General features: G+C 48.7%; 1 protein-coding gene across 2 annotated transcripts in view; it reads left to right on the plus strand.

The window, feature by feature from the left end:
- KCNH6 (potassium voltage-gated channel subfamily H member 6) overlaps window positions 1-18,226 on the plus strand; it is a 173,343-nt gene that overhangs the window by 1,078 nt on the left and 154,039 nt on the right. For both annotated transcript variants that reach the window (XM_019523602.1, XM_019523603.1), the window contains exon 2: window positions 4,115-4,345. In XM_019523602.1, the coding sequence (XP_019379147.1) occupies window positions 4,115-4,345 (231 nt within the window). The remainder of the gene's footprint in view (window positions 1-4,114; window positions 4,346-18,226) is intronic.

Genomic DNA, 18,226 nt, shown 5'->3' on the forward strand with positions numbered 1-18,226 from the left:
CCCCTGGCAGCCTGCTGGTCTGGGGGGTGGGGGGGAGGGAGTCAAACTGGAACTTGTTGCTACTTGCAAATCTGCCTGCTGCCACTCCTGATAGAGGGCCCCAAGATACTGCTAAAGTGGCAGCTGCAGGAAAGCCATAAAGGTTGCCTGTCATACTTCCTTCCCCGGTTGTAGGATTTCATCTCTTAACCTTGCCCCTCTGTCCATTTTAGAAGAAGGATTTAATCTCTTCCCAACAAGCCTTGGCCCTCCCTGGGAGGTAGCGAGGTTTGAGGGACTCAGCAGAGGACGGAGGCAGGAGCTGCTCAGCTCTAATCCCTCTCTCTCTGAAGGGCCTCTGGTGAGTGGTTTAACCTTTCTGCATGGGCTGCTTCCCATCCGTTCCAGTTCTGCACCAGTAGATCACAGTGCTCTACCCTGATTACCAGTGGTATAAGGCGAGAGATAGGCCAGGCCTCTTTTCCTCACTGGGCTCCCCCCATCTCTCCCCCACTCCCCCACATTCTGGGACTTTCTATCAGGGAAACCCATTTATTTCTGGCTCTCCACTCCACTCTGGACTGTATTTGCCAGGCTTCCTGCTGTGAGTCACTGAAACACCCTCAAGACTTTAATTCCATTTCCCTCTGAACCGGGTTGCGCTGTCTGGTTAAAATCAGCATCCTCTTTTCCCTCTGGCCACCAGTCCCAGATGCCCACTTCCCTCCCCAGTTCTGCCCTAAGTCCCAACTCACTGAAATATTGGTTAGAAAACTAATCCTCTACCAATCTGGCTGTTGCTCCCCTGCGCTGTGTCCATGGCCGCTTTGGTGGTAGTGGCAAGATGCAGTTCAGGGGATGAGGACTGAGTTTGCATTGAATTTGGATCAGCAGGGGAGGACAGGGCAGCTAAGTGAGCAGGGCAGTAACTCTGTACTCAGACTCCTGAGTTCTATTGCTCACCCCCTGTGTGGTCCCAAGCACAGCACTGACCCTCAGTTTAGCTATCTTTGAAATGGCCATAGGTAGGACCACTTCCTACCTCCCAACAGTGCTGGAGCTAGAGCTGGGTGGATTTTTTTCAGTGAATAGAAAAAAACTCCAGAAAATTGTTTTTTGGAGGGATCAAAACTAGTCCCCAAATGAGGTTAAATTAAGTGAATAGTTTTGCCCCCCCAAAAAAGGGGTTGGGGGGGATTTCTGAACATGCCAGAACATTTTGTTTCAACAGCTTCCAACATGGCTGATTGGACTTGCAATTTCCAGATGGTAGTTTCTGGTGGGGAAAGATATTATAATCAGGTTAAATTGCCTGAGAAATGAATTGGGTCAAATGAAACATTTCAGGGTGATCCAAAACAAAACATCCTTTCATTTTTTCAATAATGTTTCTATTTGTCTCAGACTCAGTTCCCCGCTCTCCCCTCACCTCCCTGATTTTTCATTTCATTCACCTGGACCTGAAAAATGCCATTATTCACCCAGCTGGAGCTTAATTCATTAATGTTTGCAAAGTGCTTTCTAATCCACCAGTGAGAGGCCTCTTGGGGAAGTGGCGAGGGGAATCCCCCAGGTCTGTCCCTTGGGTACACTGAAATCCCTCCTCTCAGGGCTACAGCAGGCATCTCCAGACCTTCGATGAGTCTGACACTTTGGTTTGTGAATGCACATTCCCTCTAGGTGGGGAACGAAGCAATGACAGAACTGGAATAAACATGCTGCAGATGCCATTCCTATGTAATCCGGAAGATTAATTAGGGACTGTGCTAATAGCTAGACTCCAAATGGACCCTCTGCATTTAAGACCTGGCTCCAGCTTCAGCCAAAGCAGATGCCACCTCTTGGGAATTATGTCCCTGCCCCCAGTGCCAAAAGGCATATTTTGTTCGCAGTTACATGACATAGAATTTGCTGGAGCAGAACCAGGACCTGGGTTCAGCCCATTCCTGTGGGAAATGTCCCTTTCCCTGCAGATCTGAGCAGCTGCCCTTCATGGCAGCCACACACCGCGCTCTCTAAATTGCTAGATTATATTAAGGACAGGAGATGAGATGCTCTAATCCTATGTATCATCAGCCTGAGCTTTACAGGGCAGCTTCCCAAGAGAGCAAAAGCAATGTGAATAGGCAGGAGAAACCTTTGGTGCTGGGGCAGATCAACCCTTCACATTGTTGTCTTTGGTATTGCCCAAAAGCTGCCATGAGTCATGGATGGCTTGGCTTTCCTGGTGTTTCCCAGCGTAGGACATGTTTGTCTTTCCAGCATTTGTCCTAGCACACAGTAGAGCTCATTAAGAAATCCTCTGGAGGGGAAGGCTAATGTAGGTGGTCTATACTGAGCCTTCTGTGTTGCCTTCAGTGACGAAGCCACTTCAGCACAGCTGTGCCCCATTTGAAGAATCTGGTCGACCAGGGCAGGTACTGGACTTGAGCAAATTTTGAAAAGAGTGAGTCTGGCTAGGTTAAGAGTCTGCAAAAAGGACTGAGGGGAAAGTGTGCTGCCTGGAGTATGGATCCCAGGCCAAGAAAAATAAAATGATAAAATGGGAAAGCTAGCAGCTGATCCCTCAGACTGATTCTGATACTCTGGATTTACTCCCACCATAACCAGAAAGACAGTTTCAGAGAGCTGAGAGACATAGTTAGCCCTTTCACAGAATCTAATGAAGTGAGCTTCAGCCCATGAACTTATATAGCATATCTCATGTCTATAAGATGCAAATCTACCCTTCCTTCCAAGGTTCAGAGAGCCCCAAGATGGGAAAGACCTCCCTATATCACCTCCTTCCTTGAAAAGCACCAAAAGATCCCCTGTGGTCCTGTGTTTATGTACCTTCGAAAGCTGTAGGGCTTCCACTGCCTCCCCTGGGGAACCATCCCACAGGAAAACCAATCTCACTGCCACAAAGAGGGTTCTGCTATTCTGCCTGAATCACCTCTTTCTTAATTCCATCCTATGGGGGAGCTCTTAGACTGGGTCTCCCAAAGGGAAAGGCTGGAAATGGCATTATCAGGGATACTGAAAACAGAGAAAATGCAAGGCAGTGTGGTGCGGGCAGCAGAGCTGGGAGGCACCTTGGGCCAAAGAATAGGGCCTAGAGCAGGAATTCTCCTTTTCCTACCACCCTACCATTGAAGTCACTAGTTCTATGCCCGTTGATGCTAGATCCGAGCATCCAGCCCCAGGCTAAAAGTTCTCCATTTTCACAGGCAAGATCCCTGAGGGGAAGGGAAAATGCATGTGTAGGAAATATTTCTGCCTTTCACCAGATTGACAATGGCAGTGAACTTGATGCACTGTATGAATTAGCAGAGGGAGTGGCCAGCAGAGGAGAAAGATCCCCTTTACTTCCATCTGTCTGGGTCACCGGCATTGATAATCAGGGAAGGAGGAAACAGCAGGTAGTTCGGGAAATTGCTGGTAGGGGCAGCCATGCATGAATTTGCACATTGATCAGGGATCAGAACTTTGGGCCTCTATACTTGGCCTTATTGTGAAACCATGGACTGATCACCTGTCCGCTCCAGGGCTTGTTTTCCCATCTATACCTAGAGACCATATCTGTGGGCATTGTGCAAAGTTAGTGTCTGTCAAACACTGTGAGGTCCCCTGTTGGGAGATGGTGATGACAGCCCCGTGAATCTCTGGCCAAGTCATATTCCAATTATGATGATGTCCCACTAGGATACTGGGAAAAACCATGCTGAACAAAGGAGTGCCTAGTGTTTTATTATCTCTAGTATTCCAGGAGTCCCTTGAGGTTCCAGCTGAGACTGAGCCCCCCTAACACTAGGTGTTACATGAAGACTTAGTAAAAAGCAGCCCTTGCTTCCAAGAGCAGAGAAGTTTAGGGACAAAGAAGAAGTAACTGGTTCCAGATCACACACTAGGTGTGCAACAGAGATAGAAACAGAGTGCAGGTTCTCTGGGTCTGAGCCCGTGGCTGGGAACTAGTCCTCCTGCCTGTGAGATCCCCACTGACATGAGAACTGCAGTGGAGGAGCCTTGTCAAACCTTTGGGCCCAGCTGTGCAGGTGGACTAGCTCTGGCCACACCTACCTAACCATCCTATCCCAGGAAGCATTTCAGGGCTCACCTCTTGTTTTAACCCTTTGCTTCCCATGTTTCTCTACAGACCGCAAGTTCCTCATTGCGAATGCACAGATGGAGAACTGCGCCATTATCTATTGCAATGATGGCTTCTGCGAGATGTTTGGTTACTCCCGGGTGGAGGTCATGCAGCGCCCTTGCACCTGCAACTTCCTTACTGGGCCTGACACCACCAAGAACTCCATTTCACAGCTGACACAGGCCTTGCTGGGCTCTGAGGAGTGCAAGCTGGAGATCCTCTACTACAGGAAAGACAGTAAGAGCCCCGCATTGCAGCAGCTGCCTGGGTTGTCTCAGCATTGCAGTGCCATGTGTGTGTCAGTATGGGGTTGGCATGGGGTAACTGGCTGGAAGTTTCACCCCAGGAGTTGTTTTTCATGGGAATGATTACTGTGTAAACAGCACCTAGACTGGCCTGGCACTGGGTAGAACAGAGGTTTGATTCTCCCCTTACACTGATGGATCTCCACATCCTTTGCCAGCACAGAAAGGATTTGGGATCAGGGAAGTGGAGGTGGGAGGAAGTTGTACGTGTTCGAGGAACCAGTGATATGTACACCAGACACAGCAGAAGCAAACTCTGTGCTCTGGGGGCATTCTTTCTGTTCTTCTCTAGCTCACTCTTCCTCATGGCCTGTCCAACAATGGCCCTTTGCTGGTGCATTTTGTACATCTGGTCCCAGATCACCTTCCTAGCAGTGAGATGCACTGATCTTAAAGCTACCCAGCCATGCTGGGCTAAGGGAACCTCTGTGAGCAGGTTACATCCAGCATTCCCTCTAAGCTGTGCGGTGTGTGCAGCTGCACAGGCATGCCTGGCAGTGCAGCATGAGCATGCCTGCATGACTGCACATGTCACGCAGCTTAGAGGGAATGCTGCTTACATCCGCTCTAAGCATCCAGCAGCCCCAGTGTGCCTGGTTCTCTGTTGCTTTGCACCTGGTGCTCTTTTTGACACTGCAGTGCTGTCACTCTTCTGACATGATAGCATTTTGTACCCATTTTTGCATGGAGGTGATTGATTGCATGAGGTGCAGAGCAAAATCGGGTGCTATGTGCCATTCTAGGTTTGCCCCAGGTCATGTGGGGTCAGGATCTGGCTGACTCTACCTGCACAGGGGAGAAGAGTCAAGGTGTGGGAATGGCAACTTGTTCCCTGAGCCTTTGTGCGTTTCTTGAGATACATGAGTTGAGCAGAAAGTTCTTCTGTCAGGACTGACCTCCAAAGTATGGACTGTACCTGTTTCCAAACCTTTGATGGTAATTCCATTCTCAGAGACCAAACCTTGTTCATCTCAAGCTGTCTTCAGGGTGACTTATCTGGCCATTATCATAGGATGTAAGCACTCCTCAGACTTCTGTGTAGTCATCAATAATGCCTCAGGGTGGTGAGGGGAGCAAGGGATTTTTGCTCCAGGCCCAGGCATTCCAAGTGGCCTAGACAGGCAGGTTCTTTTAAGTCATAAATGACTTTTGTATAAAACTTAAGAATGTTTGTGTTGGAACACTTCTAGGGCACAGCTACCCATGTCTAAAATATAGGAACAGAACTAAAAATCACCATGATCCTACACTCAGGAGATAAGGACTTGGGTATCAGCTGGGGAGGTGGGGCATTAAAAACTCCTCTTGGACTCAAGAATTTCTGGGGGTGACAATGGTATTTACCTTCACACGCCCCCATAAGGCAGGACAGGGCAGGACTGTTATCCCCATTTTACATGTGTGGACTGAGGCACAGGGACATTGAGGTGACATATGAAGTTCACAAAAGAGCAGGTATATGAACCCGGGTCTCATGAGTACTGCTTTAACCACTGGACCAGTATTCCTATGCCTGTCTATACACTATGTAAATATGAGTTCCCTGGGCCAAGAAAGTTTCCTCTTCTGCTAAGCTTGGTGGTTATATTACCACATAGCAGGCTAGCCCAGAGCCATTTGAAAAGCCAATAAGGTGAGTCTGGTGCCTGCAGGAGAAGAGATGTGGCTAGACTCATTTCATGGACATGGGCAGAAGCCACCTATGGGCAAACAGAGTTTCCTAGCTTGGGCTCATGAAAGCTTATGCTATATAGCTCTGATTTAATTAGTCTAGCAACTGCAAATCTACCCTGACCTCTGTCCTACTTAGCGAACCCAAACATCTGTTACAATCCCAGGAGCATAGGAATACTGGTCCAGTGGTTAGAACAGAGCAATTCTTCTGTTGCAAAGAACTCAGAAAGACCACAACTGGATAAAATCTTTTTAACACTAGGGATTCCTATTTGAAATCTCTGGGTTAATCCTGTGAATCATGTTTCCACACCTAATGGTGCTAACATTGCCTGGCACCCCACATCCCTTTGAAAGGATCTCAAGGCACCCCAGGGTGCCATGGCATCCTGGTTGAGAATCACTGGGCTAAGCTGTAGACAGCAGGAAGTGATGTCACTGCCAACAGCTGAGAACTCAGTGAAATTCCCATTGGCTTCAATGGGCTTCAATGCAAAGCCCAAATGCTCCATTCCAGGTGGTTAAGACTCATTCTCATTCAGTCATCCCAGTGCTGCCATAGCTGCGGATGGCATCCAAGCAGCATTTTCATCAAGCAGAATGTGCTTGTGCATGCACAGATGGATTCATGCTAAGATGAAAATGAGGCTTTGATGGAAAATACCAGTGATTAGTTCTAATGCTGGAGGGAGCTAAATAAATATGTAGTGCTTGATGCTGCACACTGGCAGTATGTGCAGGACTCCCAGCAATGTCAATGGGAGCTCCACTGCGGGAGGGTTAAGAAGATCAGGCACTTACTAGATAAAAAAAAAATGCATTGTTTATAGAAATAATCATCTCAATTACGTTAGAACCTACAGACCCAGACAGCAAGCAGGGGACAGGGATGGTGGGTGCCTTATGCATGCATAAACTAAAATCAAACCTGGAAGTTTTACTACTTAAATAGGCACAGGTGGGGAGGGCAATAGCAGTGAAATGACTCCTATGGTTAGAAAGAGAACAGAACCCAGATGTCTTGACTTGTAGCCCTGGTCCCCATCCACTGGGCTAGAACCATGTTGTCCTGACTATCTGCCCAGTATCCTGTGGAGTAGGCAACACCCCTTCTCCCCACACCATGTTTAGCATTCTATGTGACCCTGACTACTGCTGCTGTTTACTAGGCCAGGCTCACACAAGTTTTTGCCAGCAGTTATAACAGTGAGGAATATGATTTTCTCCTAGAACTCTGCAGACTGATCAAGTCCCCTGGCATGTTTGCCAACAGCTTATTTTGCTTAGGGAGTTGCTGCAAACTGCATTAGCCAAAGCACTTCACTGTCAGTAGAAGGTTTGCCCACTCAAGGACAGTATTATTGGTGTCCCTCTCTGACACATACAGATGCTTCACACAAGTGCATAGTTGCTGGTGCAGATTTGGGGAAAGCAGCCGTGTATACCTGCTAGGCCCCAGGCAAGCTGCTTTGGCAGACAGGTATTCAACAAATGCCACTTCTATTTGAACACAGGAAGTTCCATAGGGGACTAATAGACTAATAGTGGGGCACATGCCACCCCGACAGGGCTGTCCCTGCTGCCAATGCCAGCATCTGTGGGTGTTCACCAGCTCTCTCCCTGCTGCCAACGCTGGTGTCTGCCGGTGCTCACCAGCTCTGTCCCTGCTGCCGCTGCTGGCATCTGTGGATGCTCACCAGCTTTGCCTCCACCACTGATACTAGCTTCTGCAGGTGCCCCCCCAGACTCAGGAGGCACCAGTTGCCCACGGGATGTTCTCATGTCTGTTGAAAGTCCTACTGGAAAAAATAAGACTGCCCTTATGCCAGCTCTGAACTCTGCTTTCTAAGTGGGGGCTGTGCTCCTTGAGTCCTCCCATTATTAATGTCTCTCTGAGCCCAGCAGCAGCAATGACCTCATTAGGTTTTCCCCGAAGGCAAGAGCTTCCTACAGGAGCATTAATTGCTCTTTTTCTATTTCAGAAACTTTAGAAGATGGTGCCCAGTGACTTGCCTTTCTCTGTAAATAGATGCATCTGTGAGGAGAGGGTCTGTGTTACACTGTGCTTGCCCTGTAAGAACTGTGGGCCTGAGCACAAGGGGCTTACTTCAAACACAGTGAGCTGACAAGAACACAGACGATCTCCTCTGTCTTGCAAGGTCTGAATACCCTGAGAGAAACAGAACATAGGGGCTAGAAAACTGTTCCTTGTAGCCTGGAACTGGGCATGAACATGCTTATTATGTTCATACAAAGGGCTTGATTCTGCAATGTGCTAAGCTCCCTCATTTTCTCAGTTCCATGGGGCAATGCAGAGCGAGTGGGCTGCTCCGGTCTGTGGGACAGGAAGATTCTTCCCTGCCCCTCCCTCCATCACTGTGTGAATGAGATGGGATCATGTTGGAGCAGGATGAGTGTCTGCAGGGAGGGGAATGAACCAGTGTGCTGTCTTCACAGAAGGGTCACGGGAAGTCAATGTGTGCCACTGAGAGTGTGTACTGTCTTTTTCTTCTACCCTCAGTACTTTCCAGGGCGCCACTTCCTAGCTTAGTTCCTGTGGATACTGTAATAGAAACATCCCTGTGGTGTCCAAATACTGATCAGGCTAGGACTCCCATGATGCTCACAATGTAAGCATCAAGAAAACACAGGAGAATGTGCAGACAGGGCTGCCAGCATGTAGGCTGGGGGGAAGGATTTGGGTGGCAGGGAACCCTTGATTGCACTTCTTGTTTGGCAGACACAGTGAAGCTAGAACCCTCTCCAAAAATGTTGTGCAGTGGCAGAGGCATCTCATTACAGACCTGAAGCCCTGAGCCCAGGCTCAGGGCTGTTCTTAGGCTGACCCAGCTGTCGGGAGTCGTATTTTGTCCTGTACTTGCACAGCGCCAGGTGCTGCACATTCTTTAGGACCCTGCTTCACTGCTAGGCCGCCCACGCACTACTGCAGTCCGAATGATAAACAGGGCTTCTGGAACATCTCTCCTGGAGGCTCTGCCCCCTCCTCCTTTCTGTCTGAGCTCCTCCTCTGGCTCCAGAAGAAGCTCAACAAGTTCAGCACTTGCTTTCTGAGCTGGATTTTTTTTCAGCCTTCAAGAAAGCCATTCATGTCTATTTTTAAAACCCTGCCCCACTAGCAAAAAGCTTTTCCATTGTCTCCCCACAGTCCTCAGCCTGCGATCACTCAGCCCATTATAAATGGGTCTTATCGGCAAAGAAAAGTCTTGCTTTATAGGGAGCTGCTGCTTAATTAAACAGCGGAGGCTCAGAACCCGATCGTCTTCCTCTTTTTTATGTCATAGCCAATCTTCAGGCTGTACCTGCTGTTTATTACTGCGGTGATCCCAGCTCTGCAGCTTGCTGGGTTGTTTTGTTGCTTTTGTGAACTGCCAGTGATGTAATAATGTCCAGCACCTTCAAAGCACAGATCCTGGCTCCTTTGAACACTGCTTCAAAAAGGTGTGTTCTTTGCTGGTGATTACTCATTGAGCAACAGCACCTAGGGTATCCCAGCTGTACAAGTGGGGCACAGAAATGACTGTGGGCCTCAAAGCACATGGGTGCATCTACATACACGGACATCTGCAAATGCTTGCCCACGGGTATGCGTGCATGCTTGCATGTTCACTTATGGCTGTGCATGTAGATGTGGGTATGTATGTAGGACTATAGGGACAGAAGTTACACATAAACTGGTTTAAGTGATCAGAAACTGGTCTAAACCTGTAACAGAACAAAAGTCCAGTGCACATAAATCGGTTTCAAAATGGTCCAAACTGGTTTAAGATAAACCTGGTTGAATGTAGTATCAGACTTAACTGACTTAGGTCAAACCGGTTTATGAAACTTCTGTCCAGACCCCTTCCTGGTTCAAGTTAAATCAGAGTCCCCAGCATCCCAGTATGCTTTGCAGCTCTGGACTCAGCTGGGCTGTCTGCTTGAGCAGAGTACAGTTAGCCCAGACCCTCTGCTCCTTAGCCAGATTAGTGTGGGCTGGCGGACAAGGTGGTGGGGGTAGGAAACCTGGCTAGCACAGCCTGTTCTGCATGGTGGTGGGCGGAGCAGCCCCTGCCAGACTTCCCCATTGGAGTGGAGAGGGTGGGGGCCATAGGCCAGCAGGCTCAGGGAGAAGTGGAATTAAACCCCTCTTCCTCCCCTCTCCCAGCCACACAGGACCCCAGCCTGGGTGTGCACATCTTTCCCCCCTGCTCACCACTCTAGCAGTGGGTGCATGGCCAGAGCCTGCCCAGGCAACAGCCTCAGGCAAAGTGTGTGGGAGGGAAGGGACATATCCCCTCTCTCCCACTCTCCCCCTTCACCTGAAATGCTGCCCTGGCCTGTGTCTGGCCATGCCCCCCCAGCTCAGCTTCCCTCCAGCCTTGTAGCTGCTGTGGAAGGGAAGGGAGGGCTCGCTCTAGTGACCCCCAGCTTCTAGTCTGAGCCACTGGAGGCATGTGGCTGCACATCTGGAATCAAAAATGAATGTCTATCCACTTGCAAATTGATTCAATATATGCAGGTTTGACTAACCTGCAGAGATTGATTCAATTCAGGCTTGGGTTTTTTGAATGTCTGTACTTAGCCTGAATGAAGGTATAAGCATGTATAACTCAGGCTGCCCCTTAGATGCAGTACCTAAAGTGGAGGGCAATTGGCCCTCAGTGGAAGGACACTGGTTCACTATCTTTCCCAGGAAAATGTAAAACTGGAAAAGACCTATTGGAGCATTCAATACAGCCTCCTGAAGAGGCACACTATTTGGCTCCCTCCCAAGGCTGAGAGTGGATGCACTAATGGAAAGCAGAGGCAGGTCCCATCCACCCCAGTTGAGCCCTACCACCTCTGAGAGCTGTGAGCAGGGTTCAAATTACAGGGGACCTCAGGGGGGCTTACCCCCCCATAAGAGACAAGATCCCCAATGGTTTGGTCAGTACCCCTTCCATTCCCCCCTCCCCACAACAGCTGAAGTCCGTGCGCCACAGCACACTACCCCAGGCCCACCTACCCTGCGCCTTTCAAAGCAGCCCTGGTGGCTGCAGTGGCGGCTGCCACCGGCGCTGGCCCCAAACCCATGGTACTAGTAGGGACCCATGCACACTGCCCCGATCCCAGCCAATTGTTTTGCAGACCCCCCACCTACCCCCGCCAGAAGTCAAAGTGTAATTTGAACCCTGGCTGTAAGAGTCACATCCAGATGTGCCCTGTGACTCTGAGCTGCCTGAGGCCAGAGGCTCTGATCTGGGCCACTCTGAAAACTCAGGAACCCTTGAGGTAACTATTACTTCATTCATCACAGATAAAATCACCTCATTCACAAACTGTGGGGCCTTCATTCAGGACTGACTTTAAAACACAGGGGTAACAGGAAAGCAGCTCAGTCACCTCAGTCCCTTGCAAGGCAGGACACTTCATGTGGGAGTTGTTCTGTGACTAAGGGTTGGCTCCTTTCACTGACCAAAGTAGAGGAAGAAGACATCTCCTGAGTGTATCCTTCCTGCAGTCAGGATCTGGGGCTCTCCTACATTAAAATACAGACTCCTTGCTGCTGCTATAGCTATTGCAGAAGACCCCAGAAATGCCATTGCTGTTCCAATCCCCTGGGCGGTGATTACTGCTTACCTCCTTTCTTTACTGCCTGCTGGTTGATAAAGCCTAGTCTTTTGGAATAAGGGTTCATGCAAACACACTTAAAGGCATGGCTGTTTTACAGCGTGGGCTCCTAGAGCTCTCGTTTCTGCAATGACACCAGATCATATCTACTCAGCTCCATGTAAAAATGAGCAAACAGCCCTGCCTGGAATCCAAAGGTCAGCCCAGATTCTTTCCCTCCCAAGCGCTGCAGTTTGTAACAAGGACTTCACAGCCCTGTGTGACGGGTGGAAACCCCCTTCTCTTCACCCACGCCCTCAGTGGTTTCCAAGGCATTTTCAGTGGCATAACCAATTGTGACTTTACAAGCTATTGTGCTGAGGACACACAGAAGAGCAGGCTCCCACACTTGCTATGTTGTCTCCACAGGGGAAGAGTGAAAAAAAGCAGGAAATGCTTAATTCAGTCACTGAAGCCAAGAGCCTGGTAAAGTAAGAAAGGGGTTACTTTTAGTTACACTCTACCCCCTTTAACAGCACAGAGTGAGGCAGAACACATGGACAGGCATGCATGCCCAAGCCTATTCCCAGCTCCACCATGGACTTGCCTTGTGAGCACCACAGATCCAAAAAAAACCCCAAAATTTTCTGATGAACACCCTGCCACCCGAAATCCACATTTTTCATAATTAAAATGAAACACCAGTGTGTGTGTGTGTGTGTGTGTGTATGTGTGTGCACGCGTGTGCACATGTTTGCATGTGTGTGAGACGCCACTATATATGAAACACCACTATGTGGTGGTTTGTTTTAATTACAGAAAAATGTGGGTTTGGCAGGGTGGGGGGTAATCAGAAAATTTTGGATTTTTCTTTCAGAGAAAACCAAGATCTGTGGTGCTCATAAGGCAAGTCCATGGTGGAGCTGGGAATAGGCTTGGGCATGCATGCCCATCCATGTGTTCTGCCTCACCCTGCACTGTTAAAAGGAGTATAGTGTGAGTAAAAAGTAACCCCTTTCTTACCTTACCAGCCTGTTGGCTTCAGTGACTGAATTTTATCAGAGAAAACAAGGATCCCTGGTGATCTCAGAAGAAAGTCACTTCACTACTCAATGCCATATTTTCCCCATGTAGTGACACTCATACCATGCCAGAGGTTTTGAGGATTGCTTGTTCGGGAAGCATCTTCAGGCCTTTGGGTGCTAGGAGCTGTAGGAGGGTAGGCATTATCAGAGACCCACAAGATGGAACAATTAAAACTTCTTCCTTAGGCTTTCTCTCTGTGGGAGTTCTGTGAACTTTAACAATAGATGCTATCAAAAAGTTTATGAAACCTATCTTGTTCATACCAGATATCTTTTTTAAACAAACATTGTCTTTCACTAAAATATCAATTGCAACACCTGGCTGGATTTCAACAATGTAAGTGAAAGTTGAATTGCTTCTTTTATCCATTATACAATAAGAATTTTTTTTAAAGTTTTAGGAAATGCCTCTTTCCAGTAAGCTAGCCTATAATATGGGCATGGTGTGGTGCAGGTGCTAAGGCACATGATTAACAGCCCAGAGGGTGCAAATTTAAGACCATAGCAGAAGTGTTCATGGCATGACCCTGTAACATTCCAACAAATCCGCAAATTCTGCTAAATACCTCATCAAGGGCACAAAAAAGGAAAGGCCATTCCTGAGAGCAGACTCACTTGTTCTGTTATTGTAGTGTGTCTGCCCCTCCACAGTCATGGGGTCTCTGCTGATAGGTTAAGGCTGGTAAAGGTGATATACAGAACTAGGTAGTATGGTGCCATGGGCAGGTCTCTGGTCTCTGACTTGGGTTCTATTCCCCAGCTGATTTCAGATGCTTGCCTAAGTAGGCTGCCCAGTCCTTGGGCAAAGAGGCTCTAGTGCTTTGAGTGTCTAGCACACGAGGGCATCGATTGCAGGGTCTCTGTGGTATTCCTGTGATGCCAGTGTCTGTAGATGTAGATCTTTCTTTAGATAGAACAGCAAAGGGAACCTGAATGCTTAAAAGTGACACATCCACCATTATCTATGGTGGGGGCAGCACCCTACTATCAGCTTCTTTTTGTTCAGGCTGCAATCATGCTAGCCGGGCAAGAACTGTTTTTAAGCCCTCCACTCCTATGTGTGTGCTTGGCTCTGTAAGACAGGCTTGTGCCCCAAGGCACTCACCATGTAATGCAGACATGGCCAAAAGTGGTAAGTGTGGTGTGGTCATAGAAGTGGCCTGAGTAATCCAACCTCTGCTGCATGCATATACCTTTCTGGGTAGCATGTGGTGGGGCCAGGAAAGAGATGTGTAGGGGTGTCCTTCCTCCTCCACCTTGCAGCAGACCCTGGGAATGCTGTTGAAGTGACTGAAGCCTGACATGGCTGATTCGGCATCCCTAATCCACCCTCTTCAAAAGCCAGGAGATCAGTCAAAAGTTAATTTCCTTACAAGATGCTTGACAGCTGGGCCTGACAGTGACAGAGTATGAGAGCCAGGAGGTTAATTACAAGATCAGTCATTTCAGCATGCTCCCACTGCAGGGAGGGAGCGGCCATGGGCCAACGCCATCCATCCCCAATGCTGCTGTCAGAGTTCTGGCACTTGGGGTGGTGTTTAACAGAGTTCAAGCAATGAGGGGGCCAGGAAGGCTCTTCCCTTCATGGAACCAGTAGGGGTTGCCTTGCTCTTCAAGGCCTGCTTCAGGAGATTGTGGATGCAGTTTGTAGTGTTCTTGTTTTAATGCAAACAGGAGCTGCTGTAGTTATATCAGGGCCACTGTGAGACAGGCAAACTGGCACTCACTTTCCCAGGTGAGCCTTGGAGAGCCTTCATGTGTGGCAGTCACCATGCCTTGCTTCCCAGGATAGATCATACCCTGTGCCAAGATCTTCACTCCACCCCTACTGCACTTGAGCTGCAACCTGTGGCTGGAGATAGATGAGCTCCCTGGTATAATATGCAGCCATGATAGTGGACTCTTCCCCCCTCCCCCATGCTGGTTAATGACTGAGATGTACCTCCTCATCCAGATACCATTTGGTGCCATGCAGTACTGGTTCTGTAAAAGCCCAGGGTCTGCATTAAAGTCATCAGCATGTACCTGGTGCCAGCAAATTACAGCAGCATGAAACAGGTGGAAATCAGTGTCAGGGTTTTATATTCAGCTCATGCCTGTTTTGCACTGGGACGAGTGAGGGTCCACAGGAGGGCATACTTCCTCCTTGCTGACTGGGGATGCAGGGTCTGGGTGGTGCTGACACATTGGCACTGCCCTGGGAGCAGCAGCTGGCAGGCTCCATTAGCATGGAATGGTTTTCTTGTTAATCTGCATGAATCTGATGCTTATGAAACTGGAGACCTCAACCTGGATCCAGGTACCAAGCAGCTGGTGGATCAGCTGCCCTCATCCAGTTCTGTTACAGCAACTTAGGTCTAAATTGCAGCAGTTCGTGCTGTTTTGTACCCCCACCCACTTCTCTGATGTTCATCAGACTAGAGTTACCCCAGCTCTAGTCCTGTCCTGAGCAGAAGCAGCTGGTCTGTGTGGGATTCTGCCCAGCAGCACCAAAAATTAGCAACCATGATGAGCCCAGGAAACTCATTTCATTTGTGACTGAATCTGTGATTCAGTCATGGGATGCAGGAAGGAGTGAAAAATAAAATACTGAAAAGTGATATGCCCTCCATGGTGTCACTCTGGGTCTATATCTAATGTCTGATGCTCCACTGTGACCTCAGCCTGTCTGCTGCCTCCTGGGCTTTCAGCTGGCTGTTTAGTGTTTAATACATCTTAGAATTAATGAATCAGGCTCTAATTTGGCCCCATCCCACATGCAGCTTTTTGCACTGGTGCAAAGCATACGCAACAGTCTCACACTGCAGGGTTATAAGAGGGATCTGACTCTTGCTTGCCCTGATGGTACTGGCACCAATGCCAATCCTACCTACCTCTGACTGATCATATTTTATAACACTGCAGCAATGTAAAGGCCAGCACAAGGAACAAGGCAGTGGGAAACTGGGCTCTTTCTTCTGTGGCTTAGGGTTGCTGCCTTCTACCAACATCTGAGTCAAGCTCTCTTATCCCTCCCTTGAGCTGCGGAGCAGGAAAGAACACACAAGAAAGAAAAAGTCCTTATTCCTAGCCCTGCTCTTCATGTTCCCCACAGCACAGAACCCTTTTCAATGCGTTACTAGGGACTCAGAGCCAGGGAGCCTTGGATTCCAGCAGGGAGGTTGTACTTCTTTGTTGAGAGAGAGAAAACACATGATTTTCCACTGTTTGGTACCTTATGTAGTCATTTATACTAGTTCCAAGTTACTCTAATTTAGGAGCATTTTACAGCCACTTACCACAGGTGTGAATGGGCTGAAGAGAACCAGGCAGGCTCCATGATAGGCAAACCTGTTGTTTGATCCGTGATGTCTCCTGTTAACAGTGTTTTCAGGTGCTGTAGGACAGCTCAACTCCTGGACCCAGCTGTGTGTATTCATAACTAACTTCACCTGTACATGGATGGGCTTGAGTCTCACTTCCCTGCACCTTATAGGGAAGGTGTAAAGCACTGCTTCCCTGGTCACTCACAGCAGGGTTATACCCATGAGGCTTTTGTGTCAACCAAAAGCCCAAGGCAGGGGAAATTTCAGTGCCTTGACTTTATCTCCTCCAGAAAATGTTGCAGCTGTTATTAACATTGCAGATTCCCTCCCAAAATCTATGCCTAGGGGGTAGAGGTACAGCACCCACAGGACTCAGGCATGTTGGTGCTGCTAGCTGAACTCTGGCAATGCCACTGCAGGCCTTACCATGCTTGGAGCTTATTTTAAAAAACAGCTGCTGGAGTCATGAGAATAGATAAGCATCCTGGCCTTGGTTGAAATAACAGAGTATGTATCTAGATGTAACAGGGGGTCTCTAGCCCATGTTACTTTAAGAGGGAATGAAGGCAGCATTATGTGGCTGCCAAGATTGCTACCAGCTGAATTGGTGCCAGGTGCAAAGAGACAGGTAGCAAAAGAGAGTTGAGTCCAAGGCAGTAAAATAAGCTGCTAGCCACTTACTCCTAGCAAGCAGGAATAGGATAGGGTACTGAACTCTAGGCATCTATTTACATCATTGGTTCCTAACTTTGGGGCATGACCCAAATCAGTGTCAGGGGGGATCTTCAGTAGGATCATGACGAGCCCATATGCACACACACGCAGACTGGGAGCAGCAGGCAGGTGGGGCAGGGCTGCTGCACACAAAGGAGGCAATAGTGGCACCCCTGGGCTGTCACCACTGCACTCTGCTCCCAGCAGCCCCTGCAGTGCCAGGTCAGGAGGTCCTGTTGATGGCCAATTTAGGGTTGCAGCAAAAAGATGTTGGAAACTACTGATTTGCATGGTGCCTGCAGCAGAACTGCTGGACTGAAAAGAAATTCTTAGACCCAATTAAGAGAGCTAGGGTCATGTGCCTGGAAGAGGGTGGAGCCCAGGGCCCTATAAGCCTGGCTCCTGAGGCAAAGGAAGCTTTAGGCTTTAGGATTTGGTGAAGAGAGCTGTTCCTTTGGAGCTTTTTGCTGTGCTGTTTCTGGCAGTTTTGGAAAAGAAATCCCTGGTAGTGAGGTGTGATTCTGTAAGTATGTTCAGAGGGGACTGGTGCTATACTGCAGGAACAAAATCCAGAAGGAAGGAAGCTGGCTAGAAGTGATGGGGGGAGCCTTGGGGATAGACAAACCCCAGGCTATAGGTGGTCTATGGATAGAAGCTGGGAAGAGCCCTAGGAAAGGGAAACTCAGGCTATAGTTGAAAGTAGGGGAGAATCTGGGGAAGGACAAACCCCTGTGTGAATAGAAGATTAGGATGATGGCTATAAGGCATGAGGTGGCTAATAAAAGGTAAGTAGAAGCCACCAGGGGTGCCCTGAGTCCTGTGCTATATACAACTGAGGGTTGTAAATTCTGTGAGCCCAGGGGTTACCCTAGAGGCAGGGCCAGGACCCTAGGGAAACTGAGGTAGGGCTGACAAGAAGGGGTCCAGTGCACCATACAGAAAAGAAGTGTGCTGTGGAGAAAATCATGCATGCCCTGAGTAACCATGCTGAAGGTGAGCAGCCTGGAGGACTGCGTTGGGGGTGCACCCTGTAAATTGTACTGAGCCCCCAGATGACTCTCAGGGCTGAGAAGCCCTGAGAAAATGCCAATAGGGAAAGCACCTAAAGAGGCCACTTTGCCTTCTAAAGGCATTTTCCCAAGTTTATCATAACATTTAACATGAAAGCACAGCAGGTGGGAAACGAGGTGTTAGAGAGGGAAGAGAGCGCAGCAGGCAGGTGTGACTCCTAGGGGGCATCTGGGTGGGAGCCTGCTACATTAGGCTCCTTAGTTACAAAAAAAATGCTAGAAACCATGATCCAACTGCACCTAAATGGCTCCACAGTCAGAGGAGAAATCAAGAGAATGCAGCCTGTGTTCCTAGTTTTTAAGACCAGTACAGACAGTCAAAAAGCCTAAGGCTGAATCAATTCAGTCTTTGCAGGTTAGTCTAAGCTGTGCAGCT

The sequence above is a fragment of the Gavialis gangeticus genome, unplaced genomic scaffold, assembly GCF_001723915.1.
Source record: "Gavialis gangeticus isolate Ggan-Ray unplaced genomic scaffold, GavGan_comp1, whole genome shotgun sequence".
Classification (NCBI taxonomy): domain Eukaryota; kingdom Metazoa; phylum Chordata; order Crocodylia; family Gavialidae; genus Gavialis; species Gavialis gangeticus.